The following is a 20518-nucleotide window of genomic DNA, read 5'->3' as shown; positions in this document are numbered from 1 at the left end:
GCCCACTGAGCTTTTCCAGCACCCACCAATATTCACGTTGGTACTGGTGGCTCACTACCAAATCCTGAGTGCTAATCAATGGTTTATGATTTAGGATTCGGATTCAGTAGTGACAACTCCAATACCAAAATCTCACTATGCAGCCCACTATGATGCATGTGTTTTATTCATGCATGTCCATCCATTTTCCAGCTTGTTTTTGGACATAAGCTGAAAAAAGAGAAGGGTCTCTACTTATCACTTAGACTCACAAGAGTTTCAACACCAAGTTCTTAGGTTTGAGTGTCCATTGTGGTGTGGGTGGGTGTGGGCCTAAAAAAAGGCCCCATCCCACAATTAGAAATTTCTTACAACCCACGTAATGTTTTATTAAGGAAAACACAAATATCAACTTATCCAAAACTTTTGTGCCCCAAGAAGTTTTTAATGGTGGGTGTTCTATCACCACTATTTCCTATTGTGGTCCACCTGAGATTTGGATCTGCTGGGGCAGTGCCCTAAAATGACCTGCCAAATGGATGGATGGTATGGATAACACATACATCATGATGGAGCACACAGCACCGACCAGTACAAACCTCAGTACTGAGGGGTCATTACTCAAGTCCAAAACTAGCCTTCCATGACGTGTTTGAATCTGACCTGTAGACCAACGAGCCTAGGGTGAATTGGGGCTTTGTAGAAAGTGGCTTTTAGAAAGCTTTGTGCAGGATCCGTGAGAAATATGTGGCCTGCCTTCTATTTCCAAAGTCATGGGTAATGGGTGAATTATGTTATTATTTTTTTTAAAGGCAAGGGCATCTACGTGGACTCAGTTTGATGGATGGATTAGATTTAAAAAGATTTTCTAGGCCGGCACGTGGCATAGCAGATATTTGGCAGTGTAATTTAATTAAACAAAAATCGGGGTGCGCTCCTATTTCATGCCTTGGTTATGCCCTGTTGCTTAGGGCTCATGAAAATGATGCTCGATGGCTACTTGGGTGGCTCCTATTCCATGCTACTTGGTAATGCCATGTTGGGTCGGGCTTATGAAATTGATGCTCGATGGTAACCTCTAATGCCCTCTGAACTAAATTTAAACATCTTATGCAAATAAATATTTAAAATTTCTTCCAAAAAAATTCCTATAAAGATTAGTGCCACGTCGCATTGTCCGCACGCAGCGCCTCACACCAGGATCTCATCATGTTCCATCAAGCCGTCGGAGTTGGTAATGCGTCAATGCAAAGGAAGGGTGGGAACCCTCTTCGTCCTTCACTTTGAAGTCTTTTCTCTTCTTTGATCTAGTATGCTATTAAAAATCAAAAGATTCACGAGAAATCATCTAGCCTGAGTTGAGCCTGATATTGCAGCTTCTATATGTATGTTCACTATATGTAAGACATACATACGACTCAAATACACTACTGACCAACCCCAATGACCAATGACCTCGACCTGCGCACATTTAGAGCTGACTTGATTCACCAGACGAGGGGGAGTCTAAGCATAAATTAGAGCATGGCTTGAAAGTTCAAAGAACCATTGTGGTGGCTCAACCAATTGAAGCTCGTAAATGCAGCAACTTTTTTTTTTTTTTTTTAACTTCATTCACGGATCAAAGTACCCGCGTCAGCTTCTCAACTTCTTTTTTTTTTTTTGCATCATTCGCGGATCAATGAACTCGGAATACAAAGGGAGAAGGGGAAAAAAAAAAAAAATCTGAAATCCCTGAGGATGAAAATATGGAAAAATAAAAATTGAATCATTAGTTTCTTGATATCTGATTATTTTGCTATGAAGATGGTGCCATGACAATAAATATTTGTAATATTGCTCGTAAGTACAAATCTCAAATGGAATTGAACCATCTTCAATTCCATTCCCATTCTGACGAAGGTGATTCAATTCCAAAACCTGGTCAGGAAAACCAAAGACACTTGAAAAAAAAAAAAAAAAGCAATCGAAAAGATGAATTGAAATTTTCTAATAGCTTTGCTCACAAATGCCGAGCTCCAGCAGAGCTCTTATGGCCTTTTTTCTCATCATTTTACCATACACACCTCTCCCCAACCTCATTGCTCTCTCCATGTCCACCACAACCCCACCTTTCTTCCACGTGTCAACGACCACCTTCACCACCCTCTCATCGCCACCCACTGCCTCTGCCACGCTCTCTGCTACCATTTCCGCAGCTGGAACCCTTCTGCCCCACCTCCTCATCAATCTCTCTGACTTTAATACACCAGAAAATGCTTCCCAAAACGACGCCCTCAAGAACCCCTTCTCTTTCCCCTTCACCATCCATCTCCTCATTCTCTCCTCTAGTCTGACAACGATTTCCCCCATTTCTGATTCATTTTCAAGCCCCATCTCAATCTCCCTTAATTCCTCACTGTAACTAATCTCCTTCTCAAACCTACACCTCTTGCACTTACAATAGAACCCCCATGTCTTGGACAACTCCCTTCGTTTCTTCAACGGTTCAAGCACGTCGAAATAGGCGAATGTGATTTCCTCCCCAGCCTTCACATCTCTAGATGCATGAATTGCCATGTGATCTCCGATGTGCAAACGCCTTGCATTAGGATTGCAGGAGTGATTAACGAAGGAAGCCAAGATCCAAAGCCCCACGCCATAGAAGCCACTCTTCTTCCCTAGAGTTTTCGCACAAGTTCCATCTTCGGTTAGGGAATTCACATCCAGGATCTTTAAGATCCTACCCATGTCAGGCTTCTCCTCACTAAAGCAGCTCTCCTCTGTCTCAGGCCTAAAGAGATTCAAATCAGGAACTTCAAGGCCCTCTTCATCTTCTCCTGTCGACAACGCATAAATCAATTGAAGGGTTTTCCTGCACCTCTTGGCAGCATCAAGGATTTTATTGACGAAGTCCTTCCACATTACCATCCGAGCACAATCCCCCGAATCATCACCAGGTTCTGGTAGTATCGCTCTTCCAATCGCAACCGGCTTTGTCATGATTAACAGAGTTCCAGCTTCCAAATCCTTCGTTGCAAAAAGTCCGCGGCCACAATTCTCCGATCTCTTGATCTGGACTGGGCCCACATATTCTGCGAGTTCTGGAGATTTCCCGTGAAACCCATTCAAGACCCAATCCGAAAGATCGAAAGCCCCCGTCCTCGATTGGAATTCAAGTTTCTTGCATCGATCTAAGAACCCATGAAGGTTTTCGCAGCCCCCGCTGATTTGAAGCTCGAGGGCCCGTCTGAAGCAATCCAAGGATTTGGAATACCGATCCAGATCGAGCAATATCCTGCCTTTGCAAATGAGAGACTTGCAATGGGTACTGTCTATTTCCAATGCTCGATCGCAATCCACCAGCGCTCCAGAGAAATCTCTCAGACGGTATTGGGCCTCTGCGCGGTTGGAGAAGGCTAAGCAGAGAGACTTCGTGAGCTTGGATGTCTGATCAGCAGCACCAGATTCTCCTTTAAGGGTGTCTGAGTCCGAGAGGTGTTGGTGGCAGAGAGAGATAAACTGAGAGTAGGCATTGATGGAATCGTTCCACTCCTCTCTGAGGAGGAGCTCCGAAGCTTTGAATCTGAGATGCTGCATCTCTTCATTAATCCCTTCCATGGCTGTGGTTCTCTTTCTTTCTGCAGTGATGAATTATTCTTCCTTCTTTTGAACTTTGAGGGATGGTAACGGTCATATTTCAATCCGGCATAAAATAGCATCCTCTTTTGTATTTGATTTCCGTTCTGCAACGGCTACATCGGACTGCTGTTGTTTATTACGGTTACGATTTTTGAGTTTCCAATGCTTTCGTTCGGAAACGCTCGTCCGACTTCATTGGACACGGTTTGGCTAGTGACGCTGCCACCGGCCAGGTGGCTAGTGGTCAGTGCTATGTGGGCCCACCATGATGTATGTGTTTTATCCACGCCATCCATCCATTTTGAAAGATAATTTTAGGGCTTGATACTAAAAATGAGGTAGATCTAAATCTCAGGTAGACCACAACATGGGAAAACAATAGTGATTGAATGTCCACCATTAAAAACCTCCTGGGGCCCACCGTAATGGTTATTTGACATCTAAACTGTTGATTAGGTAATACATACTTGGATGAAGGGAAAAAATATATATCAGCCTGATCCAAAACTTTTGTGGCCCCGAGAAGTTCTCAATGGTGGGGGTTCAATCAACACTCTGCGATCTACTTGAGATTTTGATCAACCTCATTTTTGGGATCATACTATAAAATGATATGGAAGAATGGGTGGACGGCATGGATGAAACACACATCATGATGGGCCCCACAGGTCACCGACCACTAGCCATTAAGGTCAATAGCCAATCCATTTCCTACTTCTTTTAGCTGAGGTGGACATAACCCACTTCATGTTGATGGGATCCACCTCAAGTTTGGACCCGGACTCAAAAATAGGATGAGATATTTGAGATGGTAAGTTTCACATTTAAAATCATTTAAATTGTGTTTGGGTCTTAATCTCGAGAAACAAGCATTGATTCTGGGCTCAAAAAACAGGCCGAAATATTTGAGATGGTAAGTCTCACAGTTAAAATCATTTAAGTTGTGTTTAGGTCTTAATCTCGAGAAACAAGCAATGAGTCTTGATATGGTAGTGGCTATGGTTTCTGAAGTTTTTTTTTTTTTTTTTTTAAATAATTTGGAGTAGATTCTAGACATTGGTGTAACTCGACATGTGTGGAAAAAATCGTATAATGTTTACCTCCTATTAAGCATAAGGAGATGACGAACAAGTATTCATAAGTAATGTTAGAACTTCTCCAGTTGTAGAAAAATGAAAAATACTTCTGAAACTCACTTCTAGGAACACATTGATATTAAACAATGTCTTACGTGTGCCTAACATTAGAAGAAACTTGGTCTATAGTTCGCTTCTCAGTCAAGCTTGCGTCAAGTTAGTATTTTATTCGGACAAACTTATAACGACTAAAAATGAAACTTTTTTGGGTAAAGGGTACTGTAGTGCTGGTCTATTCATTATAAATGTATCCAATGATAATAATAATAAGACAGCTCGTTCTATTTATATCGGTAAACCTTTATATCTATGGTATAATAAATTGGGTCATGTGAACGTGACATAAATAAAAATGTTAGGTTTATTATCTAATATATCGAATGAAGAATTCGATAAATGTAAAACGTACGTAAAATTGAAATTCATTAGAAAAAAACTCTTTAAACAAATAAAATAATCATCTGTTTTATTAAAGTTGATATACAACAACTTAAGTAATTTTATAAATCACATGTTTAGAGGAGGAAAAAGATATTACATAACTTTGTGGATGACTACTATAAATTCACTAGAGTCTATCTGTTAAGGAGCAAAGATGAAGCTTTATAAGCTTTTTCTAAATATAAAATTGATGTTGAAAACCAGTTGAATATAAAGATTAAAAGACTTAGAATAAATAGAGAAAGGGAGTATGAATATTCTCAATTTAGAAAATTATATGAAAATACTGGGATAGTTTACGAAACTACAACTCCCTACACACTAGAATAAAACGGAATAATAGAACGTAAGAATAAAACTCTTAAGGAGAGGATGAATACTATATTAAACAGTTCAGACTTATCCTCATATATGTTAGGAGAAATAATTTTGTCAGTTTATTATTATCTTAAATATGATTTATTCTAAATCTTCTATACAAACATTATATGAACGTTGAAAGAACCATGTTCCTAGTTATAAATATTTTAAAGTATGGGAGTGTCTTTCTAAAGTATAATTGCTTGAAATTAAAAAAAGAAAATTAGGTCCTAAAACGGCAGACTGTGTATATATGTGGTACGCACAAAACAGTATAGCCTATAGGTTTCTAATTCTAAATACTAAGGATAATATTGTATATTCTAATACAATTATAAAATAACATCATCTTTTAGATATTACTTCCGTTTTGCAACGGCTACTTCGGATTGCTATTGTTTATTACGGTTATGATTTTAGAATTTTCATGGCTTTCATTCGAAAACGCTTGTCTGACTTCTTTTAGCTGACGTGGATGGAACCAACGACTTCATGTTGATGGGATCCACCCTATGCTTGGACCCGGGCTAAAAAAACAGGCTAAAATGTTTAAGATGAAAAGTCTCATAGTTAAAATCAACTAAATTGTGTCTGGTCTTAATCATGAAGAAATGATTTGTAAATCTGACATGGTAAATATACTGTCAAAAGTTATTTTTGTAAATAATTTGAAATAGATGTTAAACACTAGTGTAACTCGACAAATGTGAAAAAATCGTAGTATATTTACCTCTTACCGAGCATTAAGATATGACGAACAAGTGTTCATGAGTAATGTTAGAACTTCTCCAGTTATAGAAAAAGAAAAAATAATTCTAAAACTCACTTCTTGGAAGACACTGATAATAAATGATGTCTTATGTATGCTTAACATTAAAAGAAACTTGGCCTTTAATCCGCTCCTCTATCCAACTTGTGTCAAGTTAATATTTGATTTAGACAAGCTTGTAATGACTATAAATGAAACTTTTGTAGATAAAAGATACTGAAGTAATGGTCTATTCATTATAAATATATTTAATGATAATAACAATAATAAGACATCTTCTTTTATTTATATCATTTAACCTTTTTTAATCTATGGCATAGTATATTAGGTCAATTAACGTAGCATTTTTGAAGGAAATGAAAATGTTATGTTTATTATCCAATGTATCAAATGAAAAATTAGATAAATATGAAATGCACGTAAAATTAAAATTCATTATAAAATCATTTAAACGAATAAAACGATCATCTGGTCTATTAGAATTGATACATGGCGACTTAGGTGATTTTAGAAATCACATGTCTACAGGTGAAAAAAAATATTATATAACTTTTATAAATAACTACTATAGGTTTAGTAGAGTCTATCTGTTAATGAACAAAGATGGAGCTTTAAAAGCTTTCTTTAAGTATAAAATTGAGGTTGACAATCAATTAAATAAAAATATTAAAAAACTTAGAACAGATAGAATACTGGGTATAATCTTCTCAATTTAGAAAATTATATAAAAATAGTGAGATAGTTAATCAAACTACAACTCTCTACATAGCAGAACAAAATGGAATAATAGAGCGTAAGAATAAAACTCTTAAAGAGATTATGAATGCTATGTTAAACAGTTCATGCTTTCCCTTAAATATGTTGTGAGAAGGAATTTTGTCAGCTTATGATATTCTAAATATGATTCGTTTTAAATCTTCTGAATAAACATCGTATGAACTTTACAAGAACCATATTCCTATTTCTAAATATCTACAAGTGTGGGGTTGTCTTGACAAAGTAGAATCGCTTGAAACTAAGAAAATGAAACTAAGTCCTAAAACGATTGACTGTGTATTTATAGGGTGCGCACAAAACAGTGTTACCTATAAATTTATAGTTCTAAAGACTAATGATAATATTTTACATTTTAATACAATTATAGAAGCTATGGATGCAGAATTCTTTAGAAATATATTCCTTATAAAATTTAAGTGTATAACAATAAAAGAAATTAATAAATCAGATATCATGTTTACCAGTAAATGTACTTATGAGCAGGTAGTAGAAGAGATATAACCAAGAAAAAGCACCAAAGTTAGAAAAGAAACTAATTTATGAGATGATTTTGTCACATTCTTAATATAAGATGATCTTACAACCTATTCAGAAGCGATTAACTCTTCAAATATAACCTTTTGAAAGGAAACAATAAATAATTAATTAAAATCTATTATATCCAATAGTACTTAGTAATTTATAAACCTACAATATGAAAATAAATTAATAGGTTGTAAATTATTGTTTAGAAATAAACTAAAATCAGATGGGACTATTGATAAGTTTAAAGCTATGTTAGTATCAAAAGACTTTAAACAAAATAAGGGAATAGATTGTTTTAATACATATTTTCCTATAACTAGGATTACAACTATTAGAGTCTTAATAGTACAATAACTTCCATATATAAACTAGTGGTACACTAGATGAACATCAAAACAGCTTTACTAAATAGAAACTTAGAATGTGAAATATATATGTAACAACCTTAAGCTATAGGATATTGGTAAAGAAAATAAAATGTATAGACTAATTAACTCATTATATGGTCTAAAACAGACTTCTAAATAATGGCATGAAAAATTTAATGATGTTTTGAAATTAATTAATTATCATATAAATAATGCAGATAGATGTGTATATAGTAAATTTTCTGAAATTGATAATGTTATTATCCGCCTTTATGTTAACGACATGTTTATTTTTGAAACAACATTAAATTAGTTAATGTCACTAAAAAATTCTTGTCATCTAAATTTGATATGAAAGACTTAGGAGAGGCGAGTATAATCTTAAATATTGAAGTAACCAAGAAAGATGGTGGTCTCGTATTATCAAAATCTCATTACATTAAGAAACTATTAAGAAAGTTTGACCATTTTGACTGTTTACTTGTCAGTACACGTTATGATTACAGTTTGACTTTTATGAAAAATATAGGTAGTAGTATGTCTCAATTGTAATATTTCAGGATAATTAGTAGTATAATGTATCTGAAAAACTATACTAAACCAGATATACCTTTTGCAATAGAAAGGCTGAGTAGATATATGCATAACCTTGAAGAAAAAAACATTAAAATACATTATCTAAGATTCTAGGATACCTAAAAAAATAGTGTTCACACTCCAAGTATAGGATTGTAATGTAGTAATAATCTCGATAAGACCAAAGTCGAATCCACAAGGACTGAACCTTATACGTAATCTAAAAGTAACTCGAACTAGAACTAGGCGAAGATGAAATCTAAATAAAAGGTTTTTAAGATAATAATGGTGAAATATTAAATTAAGACTTGTGAAATTCAAAGGTAGGAAACTAGGGTGCCAAAGATCTACTTATAGAAATTAGGGAGATCTATGCTTGACATAACTTTAAAAATCAAATCTGAACTTCTTTTGATATAGTCATCAATGGATAAGAGGTATGAGAATTAGACTTGATTCCATCACAAGGTTATGCCCATGAGACAAAACAAACAACAGAATCTAACCAATCTACATCCATCTGAGAGGGTTATGAACATTAGGAAGGGTTCCATTATCCAACCATGCCCAAGAAACGATGGTGAACAACAGGGCCTCCTAATTTCATAATCATAATAATGAAAAGGACATGCTCAAAGCTATCGCAGATCTATTGTAATTTAAGTCACAACAAACCATTAAAAACTAAAGGCATTCCTTATAATCAAACTAGGATCAAAATTAGTTCAAAATAAACATGATTCAAAAGGCATAAATAAAAAGTCTCCCATCACACTATAAGCTTCACCTCTTAGCCCTAGCTAAGAGGTTAGCCAACCATAGACATGATTAGGCTAAAGACTCTTAAAGAAAATAACAAAAGAATGAAGAATAATGAAGCAAACTCTTGTCTTGAACCAGTCCTCCACACTTTTTCTTTCTTTCTTGCTCCTCACGTCTTAAAAAAGATGTTTTTTGCACGTTGCTCTTTCTCCTCCTTTTATAGCCAGCAAGGAATCAATCGACTGAGACTTGCATCGGTGTGAAGAAGTCACGTGCAGAACTTCTCTTTACGCGGGCATGCCTAAGAAAACAATGGAAACTTCTTGCGTTTGGAGAAGAATTGCAGAGCGAAATCAACTCATCTATTAATTTTGACATCTTGGATAGGGTCACAGCCTCCCTATGGACAAATTTGACGATCCAGATCACCTATCCGATTGTGATCGGGATCAAAGAACCGCCCGGAATGGCCGGCTTTCACAGATGCACGGCCAGCGAAATCTCTTACGTTGTGAAGCTCAGTGGGCCCCACAGTGATGTTTTCAGTGAAATCCACCCCGTCCATTGGATTCCCAGTGAAAAACCAGTCAGGAATGGGTGGTTTTGGTCAAGTTTGGTATTACCCACTGTATCAAATCAACTCATCGTCCATCTTACGTCTTCTGGAGATCCACATATGTACGTTTGTATGGGGCCAAAAGTCCACCTTAGCGATGGTCATGCCACTCCTATGGATAAAATGGACGGTCCAGATCATCAGAATGTATGATGGGTGAGGCCCACAAGCAAGAACGGACGGACTGTGGTGAAGACGCTAGCAGTTTTGAATTTATCTTTTTAAAAGAAGTATTGGTCAGCGCAAGCTGACCGATTTCTTGATTTGTGATGCTCAGCTGGAGCACGCACACTTTGCACATGCACTCCCTTAAGTGGGGTCCATTGTGATGCAAATGAGGAATCCGCTCCGTCCATCCATTTTTTCACCCTGTTTAAGGGGTTGAGACCGAGTTTTAAGCATATCCAGATATCAGGCGGGTCTCAAATTAGGATTTTGGTAGCTGATCTGCCCGTTGGGCCACTTCCATAAGGATTCCATGATTGAAATTTGACTTGTATGGTTAATTTATGGTCCTCGGGCCATATATAAAGTTTTGAGTCGAACGGATTGTGGAAACCCTGTGATATTGCATTTTAGACAATTTTTAGGCCTCTTACACTTCAATTACTTGATTTTCTCAAATTTTTGATGTGTAAATTCGTCGATCTTGGTCCCCTGGGGTCCATCCTTTACCTTGGTGATTTTGGAACGTCAAATACATGCATTTAGCACCCTTTTTCAGTCTAAGCTCCTAAATTCACCTTACAACATAAGCATGATTAAAATAGGCCGTTAAACAGTATCATGTTTGTAAAATTAGGTAATAACTGGGGTCTAATATGCAATATTTGACCCTCAACAAATAGTATAACCTATAATTTATATTATAATGGTTATCCTAATGTATTAGAAGGATATAATAATGTTAACTGGATCACTGATTTAAATGAAAAAAAATCACTAGCGGATATGTCTTTACTTTGGGTGGAGGAGAAGTCTCTTGAGAGTTTACCAAGTAAACGTGTATCGCTTGATCAACTATGTAATTCGAGTTTATTGCCTTAAAAAATATTGAATCAGAAGTTGAATAGCTTAGAAATCTCTTAGCTGATATACCGTTGTGGCCAAAGCTTATATCAGCCGTATCTATTCATTGTGATTGTTAAGCAACTATAACAAAAGTAAATAGTAAAATATATGATGGAAAAATTATGTATATTAGACTCAGACATAACTTAGTAAAACGTGTGTTGCATAATAGAGTTATATTTATTGACTTTGTAATGTCAAAAAAAAAAGAGAATTTGACAAATCTTCTGACTAAAGGACTATCTAAAAAATTAACCAATGAGATATTGAAGAGAATTAAGTTAAGCCTAATATATAAGATGCTAGTGTTGGCAATCCAACTTGTATAAATGGAGATCCCATGAGATAAGTTCAATGGGTAAACAACAAGACACAAGGTAGACAAGTGCACTTATATAAATGAGTCACTTCTGTGGTATAGTAGTACGAGCAACAACGTAAAAGGATGAATTTTTAGAACTCTTAATTAATCCATAAGCATATATTTGGTAGTGTATATAGTTACTTCATACACTTGATGGAATTCACTTATATGGGTGTGGAGGTGGATGCCTTTTTTTTATGAGAATCTAGGCAAATTCTCGATATCACTCATGAAATTCATATAATTGTGTATGACTGAAAAGTACCGAACCACAAAATCACTTGCATAGGAAGAGTTGTGTGAGTGGCATGTACTTGTAATTTACACAAAAATGATTCATGTTTAAGATTATGTTGTCACCTGATTCATGTAAACTTGTTTTGCTTACTCGAATGTCGGTTCAAGTTTCTGGTGACACCGACACTATTGCACAACTATTACACGTTAACCCGAAAGTTTTTCTTTTGTACTTTGAAACATGCAAGGAAATGTTGTATTTATTTCAAAATGCACATAAAAAGCAAGAATTTCAAATATTTTAGTTTCCCTCCAAATTTATTTATTTTTGTTGTTTTTTAGTTATGGGTTTAGTCCTGCATCGAATTTGCTAAGAATTTTTTCTTGATAGATTTTTTACCTTAGGCTTGAGCCTTAATCAGGGGGCATGTGAATTTGATCGTATGAGGGGCTATACTAATGGCTCTAATATATACCATTAACCACACACATGCACACGTGTCGATCCAAGCCGAGCCATGTTGTGCCAAGTCGTTTCGTGCCAAGCCCAAGCCCAAGTTCGAGCCTGTGTGGCATGCACGACAGGCTGGGCCAAGCAGGGTCTACAGGTGGGTGAGTGTGTGTGTGTGTGTGTGTGTGTGTGTGTGTGTGTGAGTACTCGTGAGACTTTATTTTGTACCAAAGTATATGAGGACTTTCATTCCGTTCTAAAAAACACAAATTATTTCTATTTTCCTGTGAAAAATGTTCTTTGTTCCTCTTTTGTTTTACAATTTTTTTATTGTTGAGTTTGTCAGTGAGTTAACTCAACACTTTCGAATTAAATTGCAAGTGGTTCGAGCGCCATGCATACTGAGTGCACCATTAGGACCAGATTATAGTCATTGTATCATGTAGGTTGCTCTGTAAACATGTTGCACTTGGGATGCTATTCAAGGAAAGCAAATTCAATTTCAAGCCAAGTGACTCACATCAGCCCTCTACTAAACTCTACAAGTCTTCCTTTCTTCTTCCTTTTTTTTTCTTTTTTTTTTCCTTTTCCGATTTTTAAATAGCCCATTTGATTCAACAAAATATTTCAATAATTCCTAATATCTTTTTAAAACTTAAATGTTCACGGCTCTCCAAAGACTAATTGCATGAGTAAAATTGTTGAAGTTTTTTACTTTTTTAAAGCTAGGCCAATGCGGTTCAAGTGATCCTGGTTGCTATGTTTCGTTCCACATGGATTAATCCTGCTGGCATACTTGAACCGTTTGAAGATCCTAGTCAGCAATTTTGGGCCTTTCAAGAACCAAAAAAAAATGGACTTGGCCAATCCGATCCCCTTTAAAACCACCGATTGGCATTTAATAATTAAGATACCGCAAAATTCATAGTGGAATGCAACTGCTGGAAGGGTTGGATGTCATATACAAACTACATAGGGCTACAATCCACCACTTCTATCAAAGGAAAAGAGTGCATTTTTATCCATGTTACACTTCCAATGAACAGGTGGACCGTATTGTAAACAATAATATACACCACCCAAAAACCTTCAAACACATGAATTGCACCTGATGATTAGATCAGACTCATTCTTTGTTAATGTGATGATCATGACAAGTTGCACCAGTTAGTCGGGTTGCTATCATACGAACACCAATGATCGACTCAACCACTTTCAGACAAGTAGAATAAAGAGTTGTGGTGAAATTTTAGCGTAAAAACCCTAAATAAATTTTTCTTCTTTCAAAATAAGTAGACAAGCAGCAGCAGCAGCAGATCATCCATTGAAAGCTCAGCAGCCAACTGAGTTAGTGAGGGTTCCATCAATCTTGCTGATGATTCAATAAACCAACGGTATTGATCACTAGAACTATGAGTCTCACTTGAACAAACTGGCTAAATGAATTCCATTATTTTTTTTATATGCCGATGGACATCTCATTTCTTCTACATGTCATATGCATCAAACCGAACAGTGAAAGAGGTTTTGCCATGTTTCTTGACGTGTTGTTACAGGAATTTTATTTTTTATTTTTTTATTTTTCGGTGATTCATATCTCTGAAGATAAACACAGTTGATGGTTATGGTGCCTGCCTCAAATTTCTTCAATATTGTATGGATGGGACTCCTTTCCTCCCTCTTTCTTTGTCACACATATATAGGAGGGCCATATACCCATCAAACTAAGTAAATTGAAGAAGATGAAAAGTAGGCTGAAAATTTTTTTAATTAAAAAGAGAGGGTATGTACAAAAGCCGTATATATAGTATATACAGCACAAGGAGAGAAAAAAATGAAAAAAAAGAAATGGTTATTTCAAGAGAAAGAAGCTTGATGGGAGGCATCAGAGACGACCCTCACTGCATTGCTCAGCTCCAGTACTCTCACCCTATCCTTGAGACCGTCCAACTCCTCTTCCATGCAAATCAGCCTCTCCTTCATCATCCCCCTCTCTTCCTCTATCTGTGCTATCCGCTCATCTCGCTTCCTTATCCTCAACTCGAGCAGTTTTGGTACTAATCTAGAGTTTGATGGTGACAACACCAGGGCTGGATTTTCTTCAGTCATTAGATGGAGGGCTAACAGACCCTTCATGGAACCATAGCTATCTAAGACAGCAGGCGGTGATAATGAAAATGGGGAGTACTGAGATTTGGAGTTGATAAGGTAAGAAGTGGTGTTGAGAGGGGCACTAGGTGGGGCATGGATGTTGTATTGGAATTTCTTCTTCAATTGTCTTTTTGCTTTGAAGAAAAAGTGGGAGTGATGCCTCTTATGATGAGAATGGTAATGTTCTGAAGAAAGAGGGTAATTGTATGCTGCTGCCCATCTCTTACAGTAATTACAACCCCTGAACTTTGATCCGAGCTTCCCATAACACCCTCCTCCTTCCCTCATCTTCTTCTTTTCTTCTTTATTTCTCTTTAGGTACCCTGAAAAAAATAACTAAATAACTAATTAGTAATGCTCATCATTCATCAAGAAACAACATAGAATCCATCTATTCTGCTAGTGTTGCTGTCACTCGTCATATGACCCATTAAATCCATTTAAAACCAAACAGTTCTCATTCTTCCATGAACTTTGCTGAGACTTGGCCCTAGTCCAGCCCTACTCCCTCACTCTTGGCCCTACCCCTAATAAGGCTGAAAAGGCTCTGGCCTTGGCCTTGTCCTTGGCCTGCCCTTTTAAGGATCAATTGAGTTTCAAATCAGACCAATCCACTCGTTAGGTGGGCTTGAACGTGCATTATTTGAGACTTTTCCATTGTCCATTGATTTCAGTAGTGTAGCTTGCTTAATTAATGGTCCATCCTAATTTTTGGATGATAAACTACATCAGGGTCTAACAGTTTGGCCTCTCAAATCAAACAAGGCCGAACCAATCATCACTGACCTGCCTCACTCACCACTCAGCCCACGGGCTAAGTTTAGGGCCATTGCCACACCTAGAGTTCATTTTCCGAACTATAGCATTAACATATTTTGCATAAGGGGAATGCCGACTTCTCACTTCTTCTTTTTTTTTCCCCATGAAATTTCAAGGCATCCGACCACCCACTGGGGGAAAGACTTGTCAAAAGATCACATTGACATGAAAAATGGGTGTAGCCAAGATGGAAGGGGAGCAAGGAATTAGAGTATATTGAGACCGTAGCTGGTCTCCACTTCATCAGCGGATTAAATGCCGAATCAACCAAAATCCACAAACCTCTTCTATATCCCCACATTCCGTAATATATATTAATCGAAAAGGATGAATCGTAATTTCTAATTGAGATTTGATCAGCTACAAGTGCTCTGCACAGCATAGAGTGTGTTTTTGGCCATGAAAATCCAGGGGATAATATAGATAGATAGATTATTATTTTTTTCTTGGGCTTTTTTTTTTTTTGTTACTTTTTCCTTTTTCTTTTTTTTTGGTTTTTGAATTGGCTTCTCTTTCCAAATAAGAAAATGAAAAATGTAGGTTAGTTTAACTTTAAAAAACCCCATTTCACCAGGCTGAGCGGTAGCATAGCACTCAGCTCATCCTTCCTGCAAACGTGTTATCTGGTCTGCGTGTGAAGGAAGTGGCCCTGCGGCCCCATAAAGATTAGCTTTCAGGCTTTCACGAGAATCAGGCCAATCCACTCATTACGTGTGCAGGCTTCAATTTCACGAGTGGGCACCAGATCTGATCATCATAGTGGGCCCTCACCATTTGCATGACGATGGTGCTAAAGAAAGGCTACACCGGTTTTCCATCCTTCAAAATTAAACCCATCCACTGGTAGGTCCCACACCATGGACAGAACTTCATCGTCATCGTCGTCATCATCCTCCTAAGCCTTAGGACTTTGCAGAGAGCTGTACATAAGTCAAACCCTTCCAAAATGAGGATATCTTGAGATCCAATGCCAATTGTTTTCTATACTCATTCCGTCCATTTGAATGACGATGGTGATAAAAATCCCTATTTCCCACTTGAATGTTCAATCGAGTGGGTCACACATGGGAGGAATGAAATCAACCGTTTAGATTCAAGATATATGAGTAGAATGGTACATTTACCGGATATAAAACATATACTTATTAAGTCTGGTCAGGCCGGGGACTGGCTAATAGGTTGCCTCGTCCAAAACCTGACATATTGTCACCCTTGGGTTTTGGACCATTACATTACATGTCTAACATTAGTCGTGAGTTTTTTTTTTTTTTTTTAAATAATAATAATAATAAATTTTTAAAAAATGGGCGTGAGAGGGTAATCAGTTCAACTATAGGTTGGGTTTTTAAGTAACCAAGAGAATGAGGTTAATCACCTCTTTCCTGCTGCTCCTTCAACGACTGTCGATAGCACTGAAACAACACGCTGCCTTTTTCAATTTTTAACTAATGGACAAACACACCCATCTGCCTTCCTTGCGATTTTTTCTTAGATATGGTTGTGCTCATGCACGACCCACTGCCACAATATGTTCCTTCTAATCCCATGGACATCAGTTGAATATAGGGTTGGCTCAGCCCATCCTTGTCAGGAACAGAGGAGTTGATTAATTAAAGGTTTGAAATAGCCTATAATAATTTTCGTTTCTTTTCTTTTTTTTCTCCATCAGGGACGAGTTTCATATAAAGCTATTTGGATTGATGAAAGATGACCGTGATTCCTATTTATTTCTTCCAACTATAGATGCATGTTGAATTGGTAACGACTAATGTGCATTGTTAAATTGACCATTCGTTGAATATAATGATAGTCCACTAGATTATTGGGGATTGGGGCAATGGCCTAAGTGCCCAAGTTGCATGGTGAGCCAGATTCATCTTTGGACCAGTCCGACTACATATACACGTTCTTGATCACGCAACACGTGCACCTTGAATGCAGACCAACGGTTTCATTCCTCTAATGTCGATTTCTTGGTTGGTTAATGGATGAATTATTAACATTCACATGGGAAATTGAGATTTTATCAATTTTCAGGCTGGGTTGGACTTGGCACAACAAATTTCTTTCATGCCCAACCGCAGCTCATAGCCACCCCTATTAAACCATCTAACAGTGGTAGATGGTTGCCATAGGTGATGACAAAAAAGAAGAAATTATAATTACATATGAAAATTAAAAAAGAAGAAGTTGCAATTTCAAGATTGGGAATAAGAAATAAATAGAAATTAATAGAAACCGTGTCGGACAAAATATTAGAGCCTTCCTGTATTTTAGTGATGAGATTGCCTTTTCTTTTGTGATTTGTGTAGATCCAAGTGTGAATTCGTATAAGTTTTGAAGTTATTGATTATTGGGACCAATAAGCACATATGAATCCCTAAGGTATTGCCTGCACTTTTGTTATACTAATGGGACTTGCAGCAGCTTTACACCACCACAGGGAGGCCTCAGGCCTCCACTCTTCTTCTTCTTCTTCTTCTTTTCTTTCTTTTTTCTTTCTTTTTAAAGTTTAAGAGGGATATTCCTGATTTTTTATTTTTTATTTTTGATTTTTAAGGACAAAAATGGAAAAAGAAAAATTGTTTTCGCAGGTAAAGAAAATTGAAGGAGACAAAAAATAATAAAAGAGGAGTGGGAAGGGGAAAGGGGGTGAGACGAGTAAAGACTTGTCCTCTCACAAAAGATCCTCACCTGAAAATCCGAATACAAAAAAAATAAAGCTCCAATGTTCACATCTTTCTTCCCATGACGCAATGACAACCACAACACCAAACAACAAACAACCTACATAATATCAATAAATTCTCATTCTCAATATTAAATAAATAACTAAATATGAGAGACAAAAAAAATATATATATATTTACAAATTCAAATATAAATTAAGGGGAATAAAACATATAAATATAAATTTCTAGAGAGAGAGAGAGAGAGAGAGAGAGAGGAGGGGAAGGGATGCTTCAAGAAGAATAAGAAGAAGAGATGCTCCTCTTTGTGAAGAATAGACAGGTACCGTGTCATGTCATCACCATTCCCTTCCTACTGCCGAAACAATTCCTCTAAGGCATCCAATTTCTGAAGGAGCTTCTCTCTCTCTCTCTCTCTCGCTCTCTGTCTCAGATCCCCGAAACTGCCTTTTTCTAAGAATATAATAAAATATAAATAGAGGAGATCCAGCAATCTGGACCGTCGGCTAAATGAGTAACGGACGGTCCAAGTGTCCATCTTATCACGTGAAAAGAGATGAGGAACCCTTTTCCTCTTCTCGTCAAATTCTCACCTACTTGCAGGCGATATATCAACCGCACCTCCTAGCACGACCCACGTCTACTGCCCTCCCTCCCTCGCCCAGCTAATTTCGGGTCTAGCCAGGTTCAACTAAGGATCCAACTTGGACCTAAGATAAAAAGCGTCTACTTAATTTTAATTATGTAAATTGATTTTAATGCTACCAGCCCGGTTAGGTTTCCTGAGACAATGCCATTTACGCCACTTCCGTGTGAAAGTAACAAAAGTTGTGTGAGACTATTAAAATTGATAAAAACCCATGGCAGGCTTCACCTTAACGACACCATCTGGGCCTATTCACTTGAACCCGCTCGTGCAACGTCTCGTGGGCTACAGTGGAAAGGTGATTGGAACCCAGCTCTATTGTAGGAATGGCACTTAATGCTGTCTCATTTGTTAGAAAGTGGCCAAAGATATCCCACCTCTTGCCTGCTATGAACAGTTGGGAGTCTCCCAAGGTTTTCAGCAACAGCAAACCCTCCATCGCTCCCCTGATACTACCTGTCCATCAGCAACGACAAACCCTCCCTTGGACAAGTAGCTGGTGAATCAACTACCTGGAAGATTGAAGATGGATTGGCTCAGGGCAGTGATAAATGTCACAGCCAAGGTTGCAGGATGAAACCCAGCCTTCTGCATTGGACTGGGTGGCTAACTTTGCTCAAGTCCACCTGACACATCTCGTGGTTGTGGAGCAATGCAGAAGAAAACATTGAAAAGAAAGATTTTAAGTAATTATTTTTTGCATTTTTTTAAAAAATAAAAAATAAAAAATCTCATCCATCAAAGATATTATCGTTCATAAAAAATTTGATTTAAACACAACACAAACATTGAAAACAAAAACCTCTTATCTGGATGTTGTGCATCACTGATCACAGAGGTTTTTCATGGTGGAGCCAACATAAAATGGGACCTAGAATGGTATGGACCACATCATGTGATGAGGTAGACAGGAGCTGGTCAATTACCCTCATTAGCATACCTTAACTTGTATAAAAATCAAGATGACAGTAAGCAGCATGTCCGTTGCATAGGATTCTGTATATCCCCCCAACAGGTGTCCATACAAGTATGTTGTGCGCACAGTAGGACCCATGTCCGCTGCATTGGCATGTGGGATGCAATTCCAGATCCTACTCTCACAGGGTATCCCTTGTTTAACTCAAAGGCCCATTATAGGGTGGATTGCAAAAGAACAAAAGCCCATTTCCACTGCTGATTTTGCGTCTTTTTCCACGCTGATGAATACCCGAGACCTAGCGCACGTGCCAGAGCAGAAGACAAAAGAACTAAATTCAATACAAGCCATTCGAGCAGGCAATAGTCGCTTTCCACGACACACTGATTTGAGCTCAAATTTCCTTTTCTCCCCATTTTTATTTTATTTTTTTAAAATAGGGAGCGTTTGTGGCCTCAAGCTCAAGAATCCAGTTGGTTAGCATGAGGAAAACCTGAGTTCCAGTCCCATGCATAACGGTTTCAGTTTGGCGGTGGCCCCAAAATCTACCAAAGAAAACAGTAGCAACTTCAGTGCGTAGCAACCGTAAACCCTAAGCACTAAGACCAGCAATATGTCAGTGTTTGGTTGTCCTGTATCCGGGATGCAGGACAATTTCTGCACTTCCAATGTGCAGCTATTGCAAAATTGCATGGGCATGTATGCTATTGAAGAACCATGAAAAGCAGGCAGTGTAAGAATTTGATCAGATGCAAACAATAAGTGCATTTAAATACAAAATGACCATGGTTGTCTAGAATACACAAAACTTATCATGACATTGATGAAGATCTCCATCCCTGCAAAATAAAATCTCATGACATTGACGAACATCTCCAATCTCTGCAAAATAAAATCCAACTGCTCAAAATTCAACTGATGACCCCATTAAATGCCCAATAAACTATTAATTGAATTGAACCTAACATTTCCTTTTTTTTCTTTTGTCTTTTTGATAGGTAAGCTGGGATTGAAACCGAGACCTCAATGTTGAAATGCACGCTGTCTACCATTGAGTTACAGGCTGAAACCCAACTGAACTGTACATTTCTGAATGTGATAAGGTTTACAAGTTACAACAACATGAAAATGCAAAAAAGAAAAGAAAAGAAAAGAAAAGATAAAAAGAATTCTAGAAGAAGAAACATATTGGGGTGCCAAATGTTGGCATTTCTCAAAAAAAAAAAAAAAAACTTGAATGGAC

At 37.3% G+C, this 20518-nt stretch overlaps 2 protein-coding genes across 2 annotated transcripts; both read right to left on the bottom strand.

Annotated features, from left to right (window-relative positions):
• Positions 1–1728: 1728 nt before the first annotated feature.
• Positions 1729–3989, bottom strand: LOC131242040 (methyltransferase FGSG_00040). Its single transcript, XM_058240400.1, has one exon. The coding sequence runs from the start codon at positions 3577–3579 to the stop codon at positions 1969–1971; it is 1611 nt and encodes a 536-aa protein (XP_058096383.1). The 5' UTR covers positions 3580–3989; the 3' UTR covers positions 1729–1968.
• A 9828-nt stretch (positions 3990–13817) lies between these two features.
• Positions 13818–17806, bottom strand: LOC131242039 (uncharacterized). Its single transcript, XM_058240399.1, has 2 exons — positions 17718–17806; positions 13818–14527 (listed from the first exon to the last, which is right to left on the bottom strand). Exon 2 carries the CDS (start codon positions 14490–14492, stop codon positions 13911–13913), a length of 582 nt encoding a protein of 193 aa, XP_058096382.1. The 5' UTR covers positions 14493–14527; positions 17718–17806; the 3' UTR covers positions 13818–13910.
• Positions 17807–20518: the final 2712 nt, after the last annotated feature.

The sequence above is a fragment of the Magnolia sinica genome, chromosome 4, assembly GCF_029962835.1.
Source record: "Magnolia sinica isolate HGM2019 chromosome 4, MsV1, whole genome shotgun sequence".
Classification (NCBI taxonomy): domain Eukaryota; kingdom Viridiplantae; phylum Streptophyta; class Magnoliopsida; order Magnoliales; family Magnoliaceae; genus Magnolia; species Magnolia sinica.
Note: the sequence above shows the minus strand (reverse complement) of the source record. Positions and strands in the feature narration are given on the sequence as shown.